This window comes from Numida meleagris, chromosome 1, assembly GCF_002078875.1.
Source record: "Numida meleagris isolate 19003 breed g44 Domestic line chromosome 1, NumMel1.0, whole genome shotgun sequence".
NCBI classification, from domain to species: domain Eukaryota; kingdom Metazoa; phylum Chordata; class Aves; order Galliformes; family Numididae; genus Numida; species Numida meleagris.
Window position 1 is genome coordinate 73,715,376 of NC_034409.1, and position 25,525 is coordinate 73,740,900.

The 25,525-nt window shown below is 39.8% G+C and overlaps 1 protein-coding gene across 2 annotated transcripts in view; it reads right to left on the bottom strand.

Moving 5' to 3' along the window:
- The window catches only part of TEAD4 (TEA domain transcription factor 4), a 59,803-nt gene that overhangs the window by 21,444 nt on the left and 12,834 nt on the right, over positions 1 to 25,525 (bottom strand). The window contains exons 2-4 of one of the 2 annotated variants that reach the window (XM_021394268.1): positions 22,111 to 22,365; positions 1,028 to 1,092; positions 241 to 303 (exon numbers count right to left, since the gene is read on the bottom strand). In XM_021394268.1, the coding sequence (XP_021249943.1) occupies positions 241 to 303; positions 1,028 to 1,092; positions 22,111 to 22,117 (135 nt within the window). In that variant the 5' untranslated portion in view covers positions 22,118 to 22,365. The remainder of the gene's footprint in view (positions 1 to 240; positions 304 to 1,027; positions 1,093 to 22,110; positions 22,366 to 25,525) is intronic. The other variant, XM_021394279.1, reaches the window with a different exon arrangement.

A 25,525-nucleotide genomic window follows, 5' to 3' on the forward strand; every position in this document is an offset into this window, starting at 1 on the left:
CACATTAAAACAAAAGTTATTGTTTCTTTATTCTTTAAATAGAATTGCCTCAGACGTCACAGAGCTCCAACAATACAAGTGTTTGCACAACACTTCCTGGGAAGTACCTTTACCTCCCCAGCTTACCACAGTTCAGTGACTAATCTCACCCTTTTTTTTAAGGTTCTTCAAAGAGGGAAAGGATGAGAGAACAGCTGACTCAGGGGGAATGCATGATGTGATAAAGGATACCCATCGTACCTTGAGCTTGGCTTGTATCTCTCTCGCTTTCCGCCTTGCCAGGACCTGGATGTGACTAGATACCTGCAATGAAAGACAAAATCTGTCTTCATTCCTGAGGAGTATTTGGTAGCTGCTTGCAGAAGTAAAGCTCACCTTGTGCAATAGGGAGTTATTTAGGTTGGTGGGTGGAGAGGAGTTGAGGCAGTAATGAGATGCTTTTCTAAAAGTAACTGTCATTAAGTGAGGTGGAGGATCAACAGAGACAGGCCAATTAAGGCCTTTTACCATTCAAATGGCTTTATAATGGCTTTTTTTTTCTATATCATAGGAAAAATCCAGTCCTTTCAGTCCTCTACCCAAAGTAGGTCCAGGTTTGTCAGTGCTTTGTCCAGAATAGCCTATATTGTCATTCCCAAATCACAGAGATGTCTTTCTCATCCCATCTGTCATGTGTTTTCAAAATCACTGTTGCTGTCTATATGTCTGGTCTGAACAAAACCCCCTAATTTAGAGTGCCATTCATGTTAGCTAAAATGTTCATTAGTAAACAAAATAAATAAAAGCCCACACTGTTTAACAGCAGAAAAATTGTGTGCCATGAGGTGGATGAGAGATGTAAGCACTATAGTCATATTGTAAAATTCTTGATCTGACTCCTTATTAAACATCTTAGTACAGTAACCTCTTTCTAGGAAAGCTAAAAACCAACAGCAAGTGAGTAGCAAGGAATTTGTTCTTTTAAGTCCTCACACCATGTGTAGTGGTCCAAAGCACCTAAAGTTTAAATGGAATACTTTACACTTACCTGTTTCCTTGTGCGTGTTTTCCCTGTTCTCAGCTTGATATAACGGGCAATCAGCTCATTTCGTCCTGAAACAGGGAAAGAATGCAAATACAAATTTAGAGATTTTTTTTTAACAATTCTGTCTATAGAAATTGGCAGTGTGGTGATTTTAGAAAGGTACTGATTAATTCACATGGTAGAGGTCTGAGTTTTAGGAGCTGAACTTTGGGCTACAAATTCTCTCTCTCACCTTGCATCTGTATAGCTTAAAATTACCAATAAGAAAGTAGAATCAAATGTTTTGCTTAATACTTTCCTACCACAGCGTGTAGAATCTGTAGGCACGGATCAAAATCACCACTAGAAAAAAAAAAAAAAAAAAAAAAAGAAAGCCACTCACCTTCAATCATTCAGAAAGGCAAGAAGGAAAAAACAGGAAACAACAGGCCAGTCAGACACAATTCAATAGCTGGTGAAGCAGAAGCACCTAATAGTAGAACCCGTTTCCACATACACAAAGAAAGAGGTTGGAAGTAGTTCACATGGGTTTACAAATGGGAAATCAGTGTTACCCAGCCTAATAGCTTCTACAATGAGAATACCAGCTTAGTGGATGATTGGAGCACTGTAGAGATCATGTATTTTAGTAAGGCATTTGACACTATCTTCCACAATATCTTTATTGACAAGCTGAGGAACCATGGGTTGGGTAAGTAGATAAGGAGGTGAACTAGAAACTGAACAACAGGGCCCAGAGGATTTTGAACAGTGGCACCAAGTCCCATTAAAGCAAAGTCTCTAGTGGTGTACTGGAGCTAATATTGTTCAACATCATCATTAACGGCCTGGACAATAGGACAGAATGCACTCTCAGAAAGTACAGACAATACAAAACTTGTGAGATTGGCTGATAAAACAAATGACTGAGTTGCCATTCAGACAGCTATTGACAGACTGGAGATATGGGTCAACAGGAATATCTTCAAGTTCAACAAAGGGAAATGTAAAGTTCTACATCTAGGCAAAAATTAATCCGTGCATCATAGAATCACAGAATCACCAAGGTTGGAAAAGACCTACATGATCATCCAGTCCAACCATCTACCTATCAGTATATACTGGGAGCTGATGATCTGGAAAGCAGCTTTGAGGAAAAGGACCTAGGTGTCCTGGTTGACAACAAACCGAATGTGAGGTAGAAATGTGCCCTTACAGCTAAGAAGTCCACCAGCACCCAAGGCTATGTAAGGAAGAGCATAGCCAGCAGGACAATGGAGGTGATCCACTTATTTCCCCTTTCTCAGCACTGCTTACAGGATCTGGAGTATTGTGTCCAGCACAAGAAAGACATAGAAATACTGGACTGAGTTCAAAAGAGGTCCCCAAAAAAGTTATTAAGGCAAAAAAGTTACTAAAGCATCTTTACACAAGACTGAGAGAAGACTCAGGGGTAGTTTTATCATTGAATAGAAATGCCTGATGGGAGGGAATGAAGAAGAGGGACACGCTCCCTTTTCATTAGTGCCCAGTAACAGGACAAGACAATGAGCACAAAATGAAAAACATGAAATTCCATATATCTATATAAGATAAAAAAAACTGCTTTACTGTGAGTGTAATTGGTAACACCAGAGAAGGTTGCCCAGAGGGACTGTGTAGTATCCATACTCATTGAAGATACTCAAAACCCAACTGGACACTCTCCTGGGCAATTTGCTGTAGTAGAAGAGGAATCTCTCAAGAGATACCTTCTAATGTAAATGATGATTCTGTCATTCTGTGATTCAAAGTACAAGAAAATAAACAAAAATAGTTACATGGAATTTAGCAGTATGAAATAATATAGTCATTTAAAATACTTTCAGGCTCTGGGTGGCATTCCAAAAAACAAAACAAAAAGGAACATTCCTTGGAAGAGACGGAGGGAAGGAAGCTTAGTTTTTTGAAAGATTGTGGGAAGAAGGTGGAACACTGACTGGAAGAGATGGAAAAAATCCATGTCTGAATACAGAACAAGCAGTCATTGCAAGCTGAAGACAGTTAGGAGGTTTTACATCTCGATTTTAAGAGATGACACAGGGAGAGTAGGCCTTAAAAGTAACTTAAAGTAACTAACTTAAAGTAGCTTTATTTTAAGTGTGAGAGAATGAGAGGCTAGTGCAGGGAGGCAAAGAAAGGGCGGTCAGTGACAAATGAGGGAAATGGTATTAACAGCAACATGAAAGAGAAGTGTAATGAAACAAAGTTTTGGAATAACTTGAAATTGCTTGGAATGAGAGCAAGAAACTGCAGAAAACTGAGGTCCAGGATTTAAAAATCTGGAAGAGATGCAGAGAAGGCTGAGCTATTGACAACTTCAGAAGTAAACTGAAGTAAACTGGTGTAGAAAGATTAGACTCTAATCACAGCTATCTCCACAGAACTGAGAGTGGACAGCTAGATAAGAGGCAGACTATGCAGGTTCCATGTATCAAATCCGATCAGCTAACCAGATTTTTTGTGTTCTTTTGAGCAAGGGTATGATTGAGGAATAAAGAGCAAAAACAGAAAAACAGTAGCTATGTATCTGAACTGTAGGCTGGTTCAAGGCAGGAAACATGACAGAAAGAGCAGGCTCTGCAAAGTGATAGATCTGTTGTGACCACACTAGTGATACAGTACCTCAGTTAAAATTGGGAGTGGGAAGTACAAGGCTGTGAGACATCCTATATGGCTGCAACTGTTTGAGAAATGGAGCAGGAATAAAACAGGAAGCAAACAACCGCTTGTGTGAAGTTCATTGATAACTGTTAAAAAACATTTACTTTCTATGAGAAATGTATGGTGAGAATGTGTATGTTAGGACATCACAGACATCAAGAAGGGAAGCTGTGAAAAGAGATGTAATTTTTATTGAGTTTAATATCCCATACAACGAAAAAAAAAGTTTTTATTATAAAACACTGTTAATTCAACCCTACAAAAAAAAAAAAAAAAGAATGTAAGGAAGAAGAATTCTGTGCTAAAGATTTACCATTAAATCTTTCAGGCAAGGGCTCACCAAGTTACTAATACCATCGGTTTCAGAAACAGAATAATGTAAATAACCTTGACTACATTTAGGCCACGTTTATGAAACATAACCAAAGTGCAGGAAGGGACAGAAAAGCATTTTACATTTACAGATCTTAATCCATGGGTGTCCAACCTTTTGGCTTGCCTGGGCTGCACTGAATAAATAGGAAATGTCTTGGGCTGCTCTGAAATTAATGCCTCCTATTTATTTTCATGGAAACTTCAAAGGATACAAGTAGCACATTAAGTCTGATTGATTGAACAAATTTTCAGCTATGAAATATTATTTCACAACACAGTCATCGGTATTTGCTACGCATTTTCATCAATGATGTACAAGAACCTGCATGACACACTTGTCAAAACCTGCACCAGCAGAGGTGACCCACTGTCACAGTCGCCACTGCTGAATGGGCCACCCACTGCCTCACTGTGCTCACACTCACTGCTTGGTCTCTATCAACATTCAGCAAGCATTGATGAATGTCAATGAGTGCCATTTTCTGGCATGGAGGAATTTAATTCCACACCTTTGCTTCATATACATACACATTTATGTCAGACGCCATTTTGTCAGCCTGCCCCCCTGCTGACATCTGACGCACAGCAACAAAACGTAACAGAATATTGTTGGAAAGGTTCAACCTCTACTGCCATACCACCAACATCCACCTTGGACATCATGGGCCAACAGAATAAAATAGGAGGCATTACTTTCAGAGCAGCCCTTGTAAAATATAATATATAATTATAGTACATAAGTAACAAAACTTATTTTAATTTTTTAATTATTTTTAATTTTTATTTTTAATATTTCATTAAAACATTAAAAAAGAGAAAGCAACAAAAACATAAAACCAGTGGGATATTTGACCTTATTTTTGTGAAGCAAATTCATTGATGTCTGGTTCAACTGAAGTGGTTGCAATTCATAGTGAGTTCTCAAGGTGTTTTTCAGAGATTTTTTTATGCAATTTGACTCTTTCTGTACTTCATCCTTGACAATAATTGTTCACAAATGTGCGTACTGCCAAAAAGTGATAATATTGAATAAGTTGTGATTGTGAAGTGAGGGATAATCCTCTCTGGTAGGAGAGGTCTTTGAAAAGTCCGGTAAAGAGACATGATCAGATTTTTTAGTTGAATGTATAATTGCAACTCTATACACTCCATTTGAAAATCTGCAGGTAATGTATCTGTGTCAACTGAAAATGGAGTTGTAAATACAAATCGATGATTTTTTCAGTGATCTTGCAACATACTCTAAAATTCCTTTATCAAAACAGAAAGAAAGGCTGCACATTTTTCACTGTTAGTGGGACTGTGTTTAGCCAATGTATCAAAATGCATAAAAATACTTGCCATAACTTAAGTCAGTACTGCACCATGCCCTTCCTGTGCCCTGGTTTCAGTCCCAACAGTGCCTATCGCACACCAGTGTTTGGTTATTGCTGAGTGATAGCTGCATGCCTGGTGCTGGACCAGGTCACTCGATGGGGCAGAGCTGCCATCATGATGGCATGAGGCAGGGGGCAGCCGCAGGATGGGATGGGCCGGGCCGCAGCTTGGACATGCCAGTCTTTGCATTTTCATAATGGCATTATTTCAGAAGCTCTCCTTATTCTGTGTAGGGAAGGATCAGGTCTGTATCTGAGACAAGAAAACAGCTCTGGCTCCTCTATACACAACTAGGAACTATTTTTGTGCCAGAAATACAATGCCTAGCATGTAACCACGGGCATTCTCAGTTCCCAGCTTCAGCAAAGAATGGTGACTCACCCAACACTTTAATAGGAGAAGATACTGTTGTTGCTACATTTCACCTGCCTGATTTTCCAACTAATGTAAATATTTTTACAAAGCTCATATCAAATACTAGTGACACACACCTTTCTCTAGTGCCAAGAAAATTATTTATGGCCTCTATCTGTTTGACATGGATCCACCTTGCAAGGTAACAAACAAGAGAAGTGATAAGAAAAGGCACTTATCCCACAGCCACTGGCTCATCCAGAATTTCAGGACAGTTTGACACACTTCAGATGTGGAAAATGGGTGGAAAACAGGTTTTGAGCATCTTGTTCTATTCACAAAGAAACAAGAAGCGGAATGTATATATACCAAAAGGACCCTTCGTGGGGCAATGGGAAATGAACTAATGGAAGAGATAGGAATAACTAGCCTTGAAAGGAGTGGATGTGAAGAATTTCAGGCAGACAAATTTTAAAGGATGCAAATTGGGCTACAAAACAATTTGAACACACAGAAATGCTCCAGGCACTGGCTGAAATCACCCTTGCACAACGAAATTTTGATAGATTCTTAACTCAGTATAATAAATGTTATGGACTAAGATTAGGTTTGTTGTGATTCCATGGAAGTCAAGAAATTATGCAGACTGAGCAGTCTGACAAAGCACTACTCTTCTTCAGTAGCAGAGAGCTGCAAGGCTGTCTGTGCGAGAAGATGACATGAGCGGCCCTATGCTTGTCACATTTGATTCTAGCCATCTCCAAAATGGATGAAAGCAATCCATCACATGTCAAAACCTCAGTCAGAGGAGCACATGCCACTTTTGTTCAAACATTTCAAAAAGTACAATAGCCACTAGAGGCAGGAGATGTATGAGGAGATACACAAAAATAAAAACAAACAGGAGAGGTGAAGTTGCACTAAAGGAGACATGCAAGATGTATGAAAATACACATTCAGGGAAGAGGAAGGAGGAAAGAATTAGATGTAGAAGTGCACATTGTTGGGGATATGGCTGGCAAAGTACTCTTGGAAAGAGGTGTTCCATAGCAGAGAGGGTACAGTTTGAGGCAACTGTAGTCCATGGGGGATCCATGTCAGAGCAGGGACGACTCTGACATTACTGCAGCCTATGAAGAACTCATGTAGGAGCACTGGAGGAAAAAAATGTCCCGCCTTCCACCTCAACAAAGGAACTAGAAGGGACTAAACGTAATACACAGAGAACAAAACTAGGGAAGCTGAAACTAGGAAGTGGAGAGGAAAGGCAATAAAATTAGGTTGATTCTGGAGAAGTGAGAATTGTTTCCCTAAGTATGTGTTTAACTGTTCGTCTTTGACAACATTAGCAAAAATTGCAAAGCTGTTATGCAAATTACACATATTAGAAGCTGATGTAGAAATTCTTTAGGGAGAGCATTTAAATATGGATTTAGAATTCCAGATTTAGAATTCACTTCCTACTTGCCACCTTTCATATAAACATACAGACTTCCTCTTCCAGAACAGCATCCCTTCAGAGCCAGGAAAAAACGTAGGATGGAGGAGTATTTTAAGCTAATAAAGATATTGGTAGCAAAAAACAAGTCAGCCCAAAAAGACATTAGCATCACAATGGTTACTAAAGATAGAATTATACAAATTGTAAAACCTAGTAATCTCTGCAGCAAGAATGTATTAAATTACCATGAACAAAAACTGCAGGAAAACCACGTGTCTTTTGTTTTCTTTATCAGAAGTTAGATGTAAGCAAGTACTACACTGCTGGAAGTCTGAAGGCTCACAGCCTACGGAGGCAGCACAACTCTGGCTGCGGGCTAAGTAAAAGGCTAACACTCCTCACTTGGCCAGAATAGTCAGAGCTGTCATAAACCTTCAGATGGTTCATTTTTTGGAGCCGTGTAAAGTGTCCTTCAGTAATCTAATCATATGTTGTAGTCATATAATAACTCCTGCTGAGGTCTGCCATGGTCACCAGAATCTGCCAGCAGTTGTGCCTCCTCTGTCGAAATCATGCATTGGGTTTCAAGAAGCTTGAGCCAACATACTAACAGCAGCCCAGCACCCAAAAGCTCTTTATCCTCCCCTGAAGCCTCCCCCTTGGAAGCATGGCATTAAAAAAAAAAAAAAGAGATATTCCCTTATGTTCTTTACCTCTCACTACTAATAGATAAGTTTCCAAGGGCATTAATTTAGCTTTCACACCCTGTCACGCTGAATTGCAAAACTGTGCATTCAATTCAGTAACTACAAGGAAGATACTTCTTTTTCTCTCAGTGTATGAGGAAAGAAGTGTCTACCTCCAAAGGGGAAAAAAAGAATCAAAAGAATTTCCACAGCCACAGAAAGCATTTCCAAACCTACCTCAAAGCTTCATGCTGGCTTTCAGCTAGTAATGGTATACTACTGCTTGCACAAGAGGCAGATAAAGCTTCTCTTTAAGACTTGTACTTCCTGGCACAACTGTTGTCAAATTCAGGTAAAAGAACCAAAAGGCTCTTCTGCAATGGATGAGAGCAAAGAACTTGTGATTTCTGCAAAATCCTTCAGTGGGAAGCTGAATGAAAATACCTACTTATTGGTAGATATACCTGTCCTGTTCTCAAAGCTACTGCATGCACCCGTCTATGAAGTCCAGCAAAAACCTACAGAAAAAACTATCCGTTATAGCCCATGAAAGGTCAAGGAAACCACCTCAACTATCATTTCAGTCTGTCACTTAATGATAGTTTCTGTGATGTACCTGTCTCCTGAACTTGCTAAGCATCTTGCTAACTGTAGATTAAAACAAAGATATACATAATGAACTGTGCATCAGATGTCGCATGAACAACAAATCTAGACACAAGAGGGAACTTCAGGATTCTTCTGTTGTCCACCAAATATTAATATTTTTCTATGCATACAAAGCAAAACACACAAGTCTTAGATTACTTCAGAATGACACTTAAGACAAATACAGTGTAGGATATGTTCATATAAACATGTACAACAAGTCCTTAATTCCTTGCACAGCCTTACTTGCTGTCACTTATGGCACTGCTTCTTCCTCCCAGCTACATTCAATGCCTCCCTGGGAATTAACTTTTTCTGCAAACAGGGCTGCATGTGTCAAAACCACATTTTAATCATTCTGATCACTATTACCAATTTTTAGCAAGATGCACAAACACTCAGCTCTTACTGATATCATCCTTAACATAATTTTTAATGTTAACTTTATTAGATCCCTCTACACAAATCATCTTTTCTTCCCAAAGGCCTGGTGAGTGGCTTCTCTTAGTTTTCCAATTTTCTAGCCCAGCTTTTCTGAGGCTAGAAAAAATGAAGTATACGACCTTTCCTTTTCAGGTCTGGGTTCGCTTCATCCCTTCCTATCTTTGTTGACTGCTGACAGTCATTAATGTCACATCTTTCTTTATTACTCAGCTTGCTTATTTTCAGCCTTCAGATCTCCTTTTTAGGGACACTGTCTGTGAAGTTTTAGACTTTGGCCTCTATATCTCCTACATGTCCTCCTCATCTTTCTTTCAGAACTTTGTCTTCATATACCAAGTATACAATACACTGGTGATGTTCAGAACCCAGACTCCTCACAAGGTTTAATTCTTCTCTCCCTCTGTTTCAGCTCCTACTTTTACTATTAATTTAAGTAACAGAGCTGAGGCTATCCCCAAAGTCAATAAAAATCCTTCAATAATCATTTCCCTTTTATATGCCTTTGATATGATCCCCCACCACATCCTTGTCTCTAAGTTGGAAAGACAGGGATTTGAAGGGTGGTGAACTATTCAGTGGATGAAGAATTGGTCAGATGGTCACAGCCAAGGGGCTGTAGTCAATGATTCCATGTACAGGTGGAGGCTGATCATGAGTGGTGTCTCTTAGGGGTCTGTCTGAGAACTGGTGCTCTTTAACATCATTATCAATGACCAAGACAGTGGGATTGAGTACACCCTCAGTTGAGTGGTGCAGCTGATAAAACAGAAGGAAGGGATGACATCCACATGGGTCTGGACAAGCTTGATAAGTGGCCCTGGTGAACCTAATGAGGTTCAACAAAGCCATGTGCAAGTTGTTGCACTTGGGTTGGAGCAATCCTAGATATGTCTACAGACTAGGAGAACTCACTGAGAGGTGCCTTGCCAAGACAGACTTGGGGGTTGTGGTGGATGAAAAGCTGCGCATGAGCCAGAAGTGTGCACTGATGGACTGGAAGGCCAGCTGTACCTTGTGCTGCATCAACAGAGGGGTGGCCAGCATGGAAAGGGAGGTGATTGTCCCCCTCTACTCTGCCCTCATGAGGCTCCATCTGGACGACTATGTCCAGGCTGTGGCCCCCAGCACAAGAGAGATGTGGAGATGTTGGAATGGGTCCATAGGATGGTCACAAAGATGATCAGAGGGCTGGAGCACCTCTTCTATGAAAAAAGGCTGAGTGAGCTGGGCTTGTTCATCCTGGAGAAGAGAAGGCTTTGGGGAGACCTCATTGTGGCCTTCTGATACTTAAAGGGAGCTTATAAACAGGAAGGCAATCAACTTTTTACACAGGTAGATAGTGACAGGATGAAGGGGAACAGTTTTAAACTAAAAGAGAAGAGATTTAGATTAGACATCAGGGGAAAATTCTCACTAAGAAAGGTGAGGCAATAGACATTGTCCAGAGAAGTTGTGCATGCCCCATCTCTGGAACTGTTCAGTGCCAGGTTGAATGGGGCCCTGGGCAACTCATTCTAGTTCCTGATTTAGTGGCTGGCATCCCTGCATGCAGCAGGGAGGTTGGAACTAGATGATCTTTGAGATCCCTTCCAACCCAAGCCATTCTTTGATTCCATCATCCTTATCTTTCCACCTCGCCTTGGGAGCCTCCAACCTCTGCTTCCCCACCATTAATCTGTAAACTCTTCTGTTTGTTCTTCACTGTTCTCCTGACTTCAATAGTGCTTCTAAATTTAACATACTGAGCAACTAATGTGGTATGGTGTCTTGTTTTTCAAATTCATCAGGACTGCAACTGTGGCAAACGCCTGTGGCAAGTGAAACAAACAGCAGTGTAGAATTTCAAAAGCAGCATGTTGATTTTGAGATAAGAGGTGCAGACAACTCTTTAAATGATTTATTAACAACAGCAGAGTTAACTCTGATCAAATTCCTTTCTCTGTTTTTAACAAATTGTATTTTTCTTCCTAAATTCTACATTGATTCCAGAAACAAGACATGTATTCAGTAAGCAATGAAAGAACACACCCTTATGATCATCATACCGGGACTTTGCATGAAATAGACCACAGAAAATCACGCTGCATTTTACTACAGTGCACTGGCCTATTCTATGAAGACATCTCTCCCCTGTCACTGCAGAACTACAGTGCTTAGCAGTCAAGTTTGTAACTGTACACACAATTACACACATCAGAGAATATTATATTCAGCTAGGAGAAGAGAATTTTATCACTTTGATCATTCACCCAATGCTCAAATTTGCTCAGTTTTTACCTTCCATAAGAAAACTTCCTGAGCACATTGCAGTCGGTAGAATAAAATTTTGAGAAATTATCAAAACAATCAGATTAATACAAACACAATAATGAAGTGATTAGCACTACCACATCATCAGCTCTGCCTTGATAAATTTGTTCTTAGTATTTGCCTGTGAAAGGGCTGGGCTTTATTTGCCGGGGTAGAATGTGTTAGTTAAACTAGACCAGTACCTTTTCACAGGACACACACTTTTATAGAAAGAAGATGCTACACTTCCCAACTATGAACTTAAGTAGTCTTCATAAGGATGACAAAATATAATTTCTTCCTGTCACATATGGAGAAACAGCAGTTGGGTTGATCTACCCGTCTATGGTCATAAAATGCAGCTGTTTTATTTACTAATTCATCTCAACATTGAAACCCTCCATTCTGTAAAAGACCTTTTTGCTAGGAAACATAAATGTTTGTTTCTCTCTTATTCACCATATAAATTAAATCCTTACCTAGAAACATAAGAAGGGCTATCTGTATTCAGAAACTGCTGCTTCTTGATGGCCAATTTAAGATGCACCAGGCAAAGTGCAACAAATCAGGGATAATGACTACAAAGCCTGCAGATTTTTTGTAGCTTCGTATTGGTACCTAACAATGAGTGGAAATAGATGAAAAGTCACCAGATGCATTGTTACAGCAACAAATTCTTCATCAACAAAACTTGAAGATCTTCCCTTCTCCCCAGCTGATCATTCCTGCCCCCTAAAATTTTTCATCATCTCCTGCCTGCAACCATACTAAGTAAATTTCTGGAATAAGGAAGACAGGGGGAGCAGGCACACATCACTCTAAACTAATTACCAAAATTAAAAAAATAAGCCACTCAATTTGGATTTTGTTGGAGTTTGGTTGGTTGGTTGGTTGGTTGCAGGGTTCATGGTGGTTTTTTTTGTTGTTCGTTTTTCCTTTTCCCTTCAGCCTATTTTTAATTGGATTGGTTATCCAGTTCCTTTTGTGGCCACAGCACACAGTAAAGAGAGCAGAGAAAGAATCAGGGCAGAACTTCTTAAACCTGTTTTGCAAGTGGAGAAACTGTAGCCTGGAACTGTATTCCACCTAACCCTAGAACACACGTACACTGGCAAGAGAATGAGCAATGCTCTTCCTGTCCTTGAATTGTTTCTCTGAAGACAGAATTATGTCCTAATCTTTCCCAAAGACACATGGGATTATTCTCTGTAAAGACGATCTTTTACTAAAGTGCAGCAATGTATTCATGTAGCAATCTCTCACCATTACTCTAATGGGCAGCCTCAGGCTACACAACCCTGCACCAACCCTCAACATTAAGTGCAGTGTTTTTCAATGCATAAAAATTCAGTGCCCTCATCAGCTGTGTTTTCCCACATTATCACCTCAGGCCACAGATAATCCATCCAATAACCCTCGTATACACAGTCAAGGTTGCAGCAGCAGCAGAGCAGTTCTGATACTTTCCCAAATAAGACTAATGAGAAATTGTTTAGACACATTTTGGCTGGGAAATTCCACAATCACAACAAAGCAGCTGCATATAGTACTATGAATATTTCATGTGACAGAGAATGATCAAATAACACACAAAAGAACCAATAAGAATTGTACGTGGAAAGGCACTTCAAACTAACAGCTTTTAGTCTCTTAGGACACCTGAGAATCACAATGTTAAATACACATAAACATATTTTACTCATGTTAGAAAAATATGACCATTGATGATAGCACTGAAACCTATCTTTAACAATAATAATATTATCTAGTTCATGTGAGTCCAAGGTCTATATTATACACTCAGACATCTGCTTAACTCTTCCTTAGGTCAATGAATGTCTTTTCTGCTTGTTTCAACAACTTTCAATAGCTGAGGGGTATGTGAAAGCAACTATCAACTGCAATAATGCCTCAAAAGATAGCAAAAACTTTGGCATCTCTCTTCCTCCTCATTTTCTACCCAGCTGCCTCTGTTGGCACCAATAGTATTCTGCTTCTTGCAGATTTCTGCCCAAGTGTTAATCTAATCTGGTTTGTGTGTCCACATAGCAGGCTAACCAAATACTCAGAGCTCCAGATATCAAGAAATCAGAGCTAAAAAGTGGTCTATGAGATTAATTCAGCCAGTTGCTGCAGGACCTACAAAGAACTGGGCGGTTCTCAAGCACTTAGCCTGCTCTGGCTTGGTGCTTGCAAGAAGTTCTGACTGATGCACTTTCCTGTATATCAGGACCCAATTCTGCCCAACTGACTAGAAATTATGCAGCAGCTTAAGGAGAGCAAAGGTACCCAGAAACTCCTCTTGCATTACAGGAAGAAATGAATATCAATTTTGTATATGGAAGATTTATTAAAAACATCAAGTCATAGCTTCCTGGGAAGCTGAACCCTGTTGAATGGCTGGCTACTGTTGAAAAAGTATTTGCCTTTTTACCTAACTCCCTCTCACCATATTCCACAGCTCAGTTCAAACCATTCTGTAAGAAGCAAATATGAAGTATTGATTATTGCGTTTTATAAGAGAATAAGGACAGAAAAACTTCACAGAAAAGTCTCACAGAAGTGCTTCACAGAAATGAAGGCTGGGCTGTTATCCAGAAGTTGTCTGGATAATAGCTGAATTCTGCCAAGCTCATAAAATTTCCTTACAGTGGCTTGTGATTTTTCTTCCCGTTTCCTTCTATGCCTAGCACTGGAGCAGTTCTGTACTACATTATTTAAATACCTATTCTCTGACAGTTTAGCTTAGCCTGACAGATAGCAGGGCAACTATTATTCAGGAGGTGGTAGGGAAGCAGGAACAGGAGGCTGACAGGACTATTTAAGATGCAAGGGATACCTAAAGATGCATATGGATGCAAAAGGAAATTTGCAAATGTTTAAGTTTTTCAACTAACTTCTAGATGAAAGCTGCTGTATCTAAAATTACTTTCCTCCAATTGTAGCCATAGAAGTATCAGGCTGGACACAAACAGCTTAAGTAGAACTGTCTTTCCTTCTCTGCACAGGAATAGATAAGATGACCTTTGAAGGTCCCTCTCAGTCTCTCTCTCTCTTTTTTTTTTTTATGATTCTACAATTGAAGATGATGATGTACTCTTCATATTGTAGGGAGGCTCATAATCTCCAGTCAAGGTTCAAGGTACCATTGTGCTAAATAACACACTTCCTCACGTGTTTCCCTGAAACATCATGCATAGAAGTAGGCCTCTGCCTACCACAATCGATAACTTGGGTCACACCTATTGTATAACCAGCTCTTGATGAGGTAACACTACTGGCATTCCAGTCCATAGACAAAACCTAAGTTTCTAAAAAGGAATTTGCAGCTAACTGTGCAAATCACGCTATAGTGAAGAGTGATTCTTAAGACACTTCAGATGGAAGAGTTTCAGTGGAAACAGTCTAATTTCCTCTTCCAGAAGCTAGCAATAAAGCATGACTGTGTCTGTGTGCGTGCACTGAGATCCAGAGAATTTGAAGGAGTACTCAGAGGATGGGTCAGAAGTTCAACGTGACAACAATGAGAAACAGCTGTTATGTACCCTTCAGCAGCAGGTTTACCCTGGCCCAGAGGTCCACTCTGCAATGACCAAGACTTGCAAGACCATCTGTTTGGGCATAAATTGCACACAGCCTTCCCAGTTTTGTTGCCCAGATATTTGCCATGCACAGGCAGTACCGAGCTTGTTATGGATTAGCTAATGAGCAACTGTTTAAAGAAATACACTATCCTAGTTCACCTGTGCTCAATATCTAGATCCGATATGAATGAAAATACTTCATTTAACCGTAATATTACTCTTTCTGATCAAGCATTTTTACTTCCTTAGGGGACCACCTCTTAAGGCACTGGAAACTGGAAAGGCCATATTGTCTTGTACAGTATTTTCTTAAAAAATATATAGGGATATTTCAATATGCAGTAAGGTTTTACTAAGTTTTATTTCACAAATGCCCTCCAGCTCTAATGCACACATTTGAGTTTATTTATGTGATATATTTTGCCTGCTTGCACTGTAGAAATAAGAAAGCTCCTCTTTTCCTAAGCAATCACTCTATGCACATGCTCCCTCTTGCTTGAGAAATGCTATCACCCTCCTCAATAATCAACAGAATTAAGACATTCTGAGAAAGCATTCCTTGTATTTATCTTTAAGTTTGGTCTTCCTGTTTCAGACGCAGGGCCTGTGCCTCCAGTAATTTAATAAATTTATTTGTGTAACAAAAACACAGACAGTATGAAACATAATAATAACAATTCTGAAAAAAATCTGCAAATATTTGAAGTGGAGGAAAGCAATATTTTATCACCAACTAATTCTCACTGTTCTCTGCTTCTTGTATAAAATCATATTAAAGCCAATCTATAATCCATCTCATTTATACAAAACACAGTCACATCAGGCCACTCCTTAGGACTAATTTTACAAATGCATTCCTTATAATTTTATCTGATACAATTTTAAAAGTCTCTACATCTCCATTCTAACTCCTTCTGAAAGAGATCTATAGGCACTAAACTCTGTGATATCAAGAAGCTTCTTCTAATATTCATCCTATATTCCTTCTTTCTCTGCAATTAATCCTAGTCCTGCTCATATGTTCCACATAAAATCCCTCTCTCCTAAATGTTAACACCCTTCAAATATTTTTAGACTGTTATTATGTCTCCTCTACCCCCCTACTATTCAGTCATCGCTTAGCCAAGCTATGTATATTTAGCTTCTTTAATCTTTCCTCCTAAATCAGTCCCTCCAACTCCCAGAGCTCAATGTTAAGTCTAGTACACTTGTTGCTCTTAGAACTCTATCTGTGTTTCTGAGATCCTTCTGGTAATGTTTCTGCAAAAGCCTGGCCAGAAGAGATTTATATGCTCTTGTTTTCAGGAAAAAAATAAACCCAAGGCAGTGGACTTGATTAATTTTTGTTTTCCATTTCTGATTTTGTTGTCAGGTTTTGAATTCAACCTGAAGTTGTAAATGAATATTTTGTTTACTTAAGAGCAGGTTAGCAACTGGAAATATTTAGATCCAATTGTGAAAGAAGGGAGTATTTTGAAAAGTAGAAGGAAACTCTAGGGCTTTTTATTATGCTTTTCAGAAAACAACTGCAAATGTGTAATTACCCAGAATCACAATGACTTGCTACAAGGGAAAAAGCTGACAAAATAAAACTGAAGTCATCTCTCAGGTAACAATACTGAAGAGTGGACGCAGTTACAGAGTACATAAGGCTGGTTTACTAAACTAGAAACAAATTAAATGGGCTGTGCAATCTCCATCATAAAGAAGCAGAAGTACTTTGCTGTTAGTAAACTGCTACAGATCAACTTTTTATTGGAGAATACTAAATGTTTGCAATTTCAAAATGAAAAAGCCAAAGGGAAAGCCAAAAGAGTAATGCAATGTTGTTGATGAAGGAAGTTACATGGACATAAGAAAAGCTCTGTGGCTGCAGATCTATACAGTGGGAATAATTTAATCCCATACAGCATGCTTGCTTTTAGGCCTGACATATATAAATGGGACTACAAATCTGCTAAAATCACAAAGGACCAGTACCCACTGTTTAATCAGGAGAATAAAGAAAAAAAAAGTAATCACAATAATTTAGATAACATATAGGGCACGGTAAAACTAATTTACTTCTGTTCACTAAGCATGTTAAATAAAGACATAGTCAGTGTTTTTAATTCTATCAATTGCAACTGCAAACAGTTTCCTGGCTGGTAAGCATTTCAAAAGTGGTGAATTCTTCAATATTCAGGCAATGCTTGGAACTTAGAGAAGAATATTCTTTTTATGTTCACATGGAAAAAACACTAGTTAAATTGACATAAAATTTAATATGAAGAACCTTAAACTCATCTTAGAATGGAAGCTTAATCCAATGCAAAAGCCTCCAGAAATCAGGTTTCACCTAGTTAACAATAAAGAACGAAAACCACACATAAACAAAGTAGAAAACTGACCTGGTGAAACTAAACCTTGTTATTAAGCAGCTCTAAAACCATCATGCCTATCCCCAGAAAAAAAAAAAAAAAAAAAAAAGATCTATATTCTGACAATTTGTTCATAAATCTAAGTTTGGTCTGCCTTCTAGTGTTTAGAATGGGAGATTCCATTTTGTTATCAAAACTGTGGGATAAAGGGCTGTTCTATGGTTCATTAGGTCACAATAATAAAAGAGATAGGAACTGCAGAAGTAGACCTCTGAGGGACATCACAGCTCAAAACCAAATTTGCAAGTTACCTGGGCCAACCAGTTCAGTGCTGACTGAGTATATCCTCAGTGAGCTCCAATTGTTCTGACTGAAACAGCATCAGGTAATATGCTATACCAGATACAAAGAAAGTATTAAGATCTTGAAAGCATCAAAAATATTGAAGGCTTTTCTATTTGTAATAGCTGTAATGCTTCTCCACTCAAGGAGGAAAAGTGTTTATGAACTAGGACAGAGAGTATACGTTTCTTTGGCTTTGATTGCTTTTCAGTTTAACTTTTCACTTAAATTTGAGGCTGGGGAAAAGCATTAACTGGTAACATATTCGTTTGAACTGAAGACAATATTCTACAGATGTACCTAGACACTTCAGAACTGGGGTAGGAGGACCTACCAGGTGGTTTTCAGCTTCAGAATGGCCTTTGAAGGTCACTCTGAAGGTATGATAATAGCAGATTATTTCATATTAAGAGTTGAATTAATCTGCAGTCAATGCCTGCTGCAGGTTTTAACTGGTAACACGGTTAATTATGTTTCTCCTGTTAGACTCTGAGTTTTGGACATCTTAAAATATTTTGTCAGTCATGTCAGGGCTTTAACTAACAAACAGAGGGGCACTGCCGTGAGAGGTGAGAGCCCCTAGCTGTCTGCCCCACACTGCTCAACACAGAATTAGCTGTTCATAAATCATGTCCTGAACTATTGCCTCCTTCAGAACATCATTCTAACAAATAGTCACCAACTCTAGCACATGTTACAAAAAGGTGCTCAAAGCCAAATTTCTGTTCACTGGAAGGAAACACTGTACAGCTAAACCTGTAACTCTAGCAGTTATCACAAGCTCTACCTCCTCACCTATAAATCAAGGTTTCAGTGATGCTTTGTTAAACTAAATCTAACTTTGCCTGTTACTTTTTATTTCTCCATCCTCACTACTGATGGTAGACCCTGTCTCTTAAGCATCTCCACGCAAATCACACAAAGGTACCAAGGTTTTCTCTCCCATTTCTCCAGATAGTACTGAAGATACCAGAAAGTATTAATTCTAACTCTGAACTCTGTGATTTATCTGATACAAATGCTACAGATACCCCATTCCCCAGAATAAGAGCAGCTGAATTCAGGCAGCTGAAGAAACCAACACGGTTAAACAAGGACCTGCAGGTCAGACTAAGGGAAAAAACGGAAATGTATAAGGGATGGGTGGCTTGGGAAGAATATCAAGATGCTGTCCAGATGCACAGTGATGGGATCGGGAAAGCTAAGTCACAGATGGAATTAAACTTGTCAAGCGATGTGAAAAATAACTAGAAGGGATTCTTTAGATACATTGGGCAAAAGGGACAGGCAAAGGAGAGTGTATCCCCTCTGATAAACAAAAAGGGAGAGCTGACCTCCTCAGACATGGAGAAGGCTGATATACTTAATGAGTTCTCTGCCTCAGTCATCATTGCCAGTCAGGCTTCCCATGCCTCTTGTGTCTCTGAAATTGTAAGTGGAGGCTGGGGGAGCAAAATCCCTCCCAGTGTAAGAGCAGAGCAAGTCCAACACCACCTCATGAGGCTGAATGTGTACAAGTCTATGGGGCCAGACAATATGCATCCCAGGGTCCTGAGGGAGCTGGCTGATGTGGTTGTCAAGACGCTCTCCATCATATTTGAAAAATAGTGGCAGTCAGACAAGGTGCCCAGCAACTGGAAAAAGGGAAACATCACTTCCATTTTTAAGAAAAGAAGAAAGGAAGACCCGGGCAAATACAGGCCAGTAAGCCTCACCTATGTGCCTGGGAAGATCATGGAACAGATCTTCCTGGAAGAGATGTTAAGGCTCATGCAAGACAAGGAGATAATCCAAGACAGCCAGCGTGGCTTCACCAAGGGCAGATCGTGCCTCACCAATCTGGTGCCCGTTATGATGAAGTGACAGCATTGCTGGACAAAGGAAGGGTAACTGATGTCATCTACCTGGACTTGTGCAAAGCCTTTCACATGGTCCTGCACCACATCCTTATTTCTAAATTGGAGAGATATGGATTTGAGGGCTAGACTATTGAGTGAATAAATAATTTCTTGCATGGCTGTAGCCAAAGGGTTGTTGTCAATGGCTCTATGTACAGGTGGAGGCCAATGATGAGCGGTGTCCCCTAAGGGCCCTTCTTGAGACCAATGCTCTTCAGCATCTTTATCAATGACCAAGACAGTGGGATCGAGTGTACCCTCAGCAAGTTTGCTGACGACACCAAGTTAAGTGGTGCAGTTAATACAAAAGAGGGGAGAAACACCCTGAGTCTTGTCTGACATGGCTGACAGACTCAACAATTCTTGTGGTTCCCTTCCAACTCAAGATATTCTATTACTCTATCATTTTATAGTTTCCATTTGTCAAGGGAAAGGTGCATATATTGTTCTATGTAACACTCTTCCCCTATGGTTCAATGAATTATGTGCAAATTAGCCATGGGACAGCTAACAACCTTCCCTTGGAGGCAGGACCTACTCCACATACAGCTTATCCTATTCTGTGACCTGACTCATAAACAGTAAAGATGCAATCAGGGACTATATTTATTCTCCCTGTCCGGTCATATCTTTCTACAGATCCCAGACAGGGCCCCACTTCCTTGGCACGGATCCTAGAGACTAGTAAGCAAAGGAGGCCTAGGATTCTGTCAGGAGTTCACTGAACTAACTATCCATGGTGGGAACAGGTGCATTGAAGGCAAGCGGGGACACTGTCCTGTTTGGAGCAGTGGGAAAGGGCCTGGAGAAAATCTGGTTCATTTCTTCTCCCAGAGCCAAGCCTAGACTTTTCTCCCTGCAAGTAGGTTATTCACTTTCTCCAGCTCACAACCGTAGTTAAACAGAGACTTTCTACAAAATGACAGATCAAAATCCAGCTAATTCTCACACAGTTCACTCGCTCCTCTGACACATTAATCCTAAATCTGTAGTTCAAAGACTATGCATAGAATGATTATTAAATGAAGACAGTCTTAAAACACAACTGTTTCACCTGTAATTTTAAAAGCCAACTGTTAGCAGCAAGGAGCATGTCTCTGTCTCTGCTTCGTTACCATAAGGCACCACAAAGTAGACTGTCAAATAAGATTTTACTTTGAACAACATCTTAAGCAAGCATTTCTTCTGAAAGACGCTGTCCTATCCTTACTTAAACTATAACTTCTCATTCCCACTTCCACCATTCCTTCTCCAAATTCCAGCACAAGCTGGGCAGTGAAACAAATCTGCAGGCCTATCCAAATTGAAGTTCACTTTTTCCTCCTTTTTGGCAGTGTAAATTTTAAGCTGGATCAGTTCCACAGCACATCCATAACAGTATTAGTGGTATCATAGATCAGAAATTGATATTTACATCAGAATATTGACATGTAAGGAACTTCAGAGTGATCAGACCTACTGAACATATATTGCACAATTACAAATATAATAATGCATGTAACCATTAAAACCATCAACTGCAGATAAGGCTATGTAAAGAAGACCCCACCGATGCAGTCAGAGAGAGCAGCCTAATCCCCTATCTCAGGGAACAATGATGGGTGGACAGCAAAACTGCAGAATGACTTCTTAAGTGCTCCACATGAAACTTCAGGGCATGGCCTCCCATGAGGGGCCTGCAAAGAGACAGATTCAATTGCAGAAGTAAAAAAAAAATACACTGACTGCACTAGGAGAGGGTTGTCCTCCATAAGATCCATGCTAGTGCACCAAGAAACAGTTTTAACCTTGGACTTCTAACATTAAGACTATGCACTTTCAACCTCAGAAGTACACATTCACAGAAGTACCAGGTGGCTCCTTCCAATACTCTGAGCTAGAGGTTCCAGTCCGGATCTGCTTTTTGTGGACAAGATCAAGAAAGAATTTTTAACTGTGGAATGGGTCAAAAATTCCAAATCATGTCTACCACCTAAGAACTGGACTTCTGCTGCAGCTGTAAACCAGTGCTTCTCCGTGTTCAGGACTGAGAACAACCCACAGATGAAAGGCATTTGTGCTAAAAGATGGCAAACTACAACAAAAAAGAGCATCCAGAAAGGTCTGTTTTCTACCCCTCTTGAAGCTTCGACTAGGTAACAAGCCGTAGCTGCTTACACATTGTTTACAGGGCAAGTCAGGGGACTGGGAGCTGAATTGTGGCACCACACGCACGAGCCTCTACCTGTTAGGAAAAGAATTTTGGAGACAGCAGCAAGAGATAACTCAAAAGACAGACTTAGTCACACCATGGAACGATTATATCTATCCAGAATTTAGCTCAGCAGCATGCCCAGCTCTGAGGACCCATCTTACTGATTCTTCCCTGGAAAAAAGCATCCAACCTATAGTTTTTTTCTGATTTGCAGATTCTTTCTGATTTTTACAGGATTTTAGAATCTCATGCTAGTTAAAATCTTCATGGATTTTCCTAAATACAACTGAGGTAACAAACTGCATCGATTTGGGATAGCCTGAGAAAAAAGAATGCATTCAGAACATGGAACAGCAGCTTGCATAGGGCAGGCTGTCAGACATTCTGTGATGTGTCCTTTCTTTCACCTTACCATACATCTTGCCTTCGTCTGACAAGATAATCTTCCGCCGTCCACATGGTGGGTAGATGGCTAGCGCTTCCTGGAAGCTCTGCTCAATGTCTGGACTCCATACACCCTCAGCATCATTGTCAATTGGTTTGTCCAAGGCCTCACTGCCCCCTGAATCGTTGCTCCCCTCAGGGGAGGCGGGAGAGCTCCACTCGTTGGAGGTAATGGTGCCAGCTAGAAGCTCCAAGGTGCCACGTGGAGAAGCAGACTCAGAACCTGTGATGACAAACATATCCCATCTGTCAGTTGGAAATTCTCCTTACTAGAAAAATGAGGTGACACTAAAGAACTATGACATCTCTGTGAGGAAGGATTTTACTTCACGTTTATCTTAAACAGTAAACCAGTCGAGCTTGGTTTTTACTAGTGTTGGAGATGGAAACCTTTTCTACAAATCCTTCTATAAAGCCTGCTCCAGTATCTGCTTGGTTCATTAACACTCCATCTCTTCCCCATTCTCCTCAGAAACGACCTTCTTGCCTGTGCCTTTATCTCCTAATTTCCTTCTCCCTCTGCAGTCATTAACTTTGAAAGTGTTATTTAGCTTACTGAAACACACATACAGTTATTCAGTCTGAATGAAAGACTACACAAAGCAAAGTAGTGATTAACAAATTAGATGCTGTTTCACCAGAATAAAGTTAGTAGTCAGTGCCATTTTTAACGCTGAGATTTCTTCTCAAGGATGAGCTGCACTTCTAAAAAGCAGTTCCTGGAGCGAGGTAGTTTAATGTAATGTCTCCCAAATCTCAACAGTTACATCCTGGCAGTAGTCAAAGGCACCTAGAGTAAAAGGATAAGGCACTAGGCTTCAGTTTAAGAGTCCTCCTTACTTACAGTGTTTCTACTGCTCAACTTCAGAACAAACTTTGGCAAGTTCCTTCAGTTCTCTATGCTCCTCTGTCCTTTCATCCTTAACCATTCTTAAGCTATTAGACTGCCACAAGGCAGGAGCTGAAACTGTTATTTCATTGAACCTAAGCAGGCAGCTGCTAGCTCTTGAAACCATAAATTGTAGTCTATTTATAAACGCTTACAGTGGAGACTGAAGCCATTAAGCAGAGCTGCTAAAACTTTTATCCAGAAAGTAAATTCAGACAATACAGACACTTCCAATCAATCATACAGAAGACAAATGGATTCTAAGAACACAAGCTCACTCCCCTGCCTTAATTGCAAAGTTGTTTAATGGTTTCATTATCTGAGCCACAACGACAGAAAATCACAAAAATTCTTTTATCAAGAGCAACAGAATAATCAAACTCTCACTGAACCAAAGAGTGAGGAGAGCACCAAGTCAGACTAGCTCAGGAATATCGTAGCAGTAACATAGAGGTCTAAGGAGAAATTTGAACATGATCTATGTAAAAAATTAGCTAGGAAAAAAAAAAAAAAAACATGGTTATTCCTTGCTGTAGATGGTTTAAATATATAATTATTATTATTATAAACCACAAATAAGACTAATTTGCTCAACTTCAGAAGTTTAAAAAGGCAGGGTTCAAGTCTCCAGAAACTTCCCTGACACTGGATAAAAAATATGTTATGCAATATACTCCTTTTTAGCCTGTTTTCTTACCTCTTTGGATTTATTGATTACAAAATCTTCTCCAAGACAATAACGACTAGTTGTTTTTTGCTTTGTCTCATTTTTAAATAAAAAGATTAAATTCTTGAGAATTTTATCATTTCAAAAGGTGAAGCTGTAAAAATAGTTGACAACACTAGCTCTCAGATAGTTTTGGTGCTCTTTAAATGACATTAGACAGTAGTAGATTTTTACATCTCAATAGCCCACCAAATGCTCAGGAAATGTATAAGACAATGCTGAGCATTTTAATAATTTCTAGACACTGTACACTTCTTACTTCATGATGCAGCAGTTCAACAAATGGTTCACACAGAAATTTAGAAAAGCCACTGTAAGACTTATTTCTTGTTAGAATGTTTGGAATATATGAGGCACTGGTACAGCCTACCTACTACTGTCCATCCATCCGTTTCAATCCTTACATTAGATAACTTGAATTCTCTTGACCAATGGTATAGATTTTCAGTGCTTTAATAAACATGAGAAGGAAGAAAAAACTGTGAGGGTGAAGAGATCAGAAAGGAGAGCTCATATTTGGCCTTGACCTCTAGGACAAACATTTGAAGCATGCTGTGAATAGCACTAAAGCAGGCAATGTGACTTTATGATGCCCTAAAATGAATGGTAACAGTTGGTTCCATCACCAATTATCAATCACTAATACATCTCCTTCCACTGCCAGGTGTTCAGTATAAAAAAAAATGTGGTTAATTCAAGAGATTCTCCTGCTGGGAAATGAGAAGAGATGAGTAAGGTTTCCAAAGACTGACTTGGCATAGAAACAAAAGCTCTCTGTTTCAGTTGTTGTTCTTTTGACGTTTCTCTGAGCACGCCTATTTACTCTTTATATTTGAAGCACATTAAAATTATAGAATAATAGAATAAATTAATGAGCACATGAAAATAATAATAGAATGTCTTGGGTTGTAAGATCACATAGATCCAAACCCCCTGCTGGGGGCATGGTTGTCATCCGCAAGATCAGGTTAACGCCATCCAACCTGGCCAAGGACTAGGTATTGCATGACTTCTCTCGGCAACTTGTTCCAGTACCTCACCATCTACTAAGTAAAAAAAAATTTCCTCCCAGTATCTAATTGAAACCTCCTCTCTTTTAGTTTAAAACTGTTCCCCTTCATCCTGTCACTATCTACCTGTGTAAAAAGTTGATTGCCCTCCTGTTTATAAGCTCCCTTTAAGTATCAGAAGGCCTCAATGAGGTCTCCGCAAAGCCTTCTCTTCCCCAGCTCCCTCAGCCTTTCTTTGTGGGAGAGGTACGCCAGCACTCCAATCACCTTTGTGGCCATCCTGTGGACCCATTCCATCATCTCCACATCTCTCTTGTGCTAGAGGCCACAGCCTGGACGTGGTCGTCCAGATGGAGCCTCATGAGGGCAGAGTAGAGGGGGACAATCACCTCCCTCACCCTGCTTGCCAACACTTTTATGATGCAGAATAGGATACAGCTGGCCTTCTGGTCCATAAGCACACACTGCTGGCCCATGTCAAGCTTTCAGAACCCCTCAGTTTTTCTTGGCAAGGCTCCTCTCAATGAGTTCTTCTCCCAGTCTGTAGACATATCTAGGATTGCTCCAATCCAAGTGCAACAACTTCCAGATCCATTTGGATGTCATCCCTTCCTTCTGTTTTATCAGCTGCACCACTCAGCTTACTGTCATCAGCAAACCTGCTGAGGGTGTACTCAATACCACAGTCTTGGTCATTGATAATGATGTTGAAGAGCACCAGTTCTCAGACAGACCCCTAAGAGACACCACTCATGAT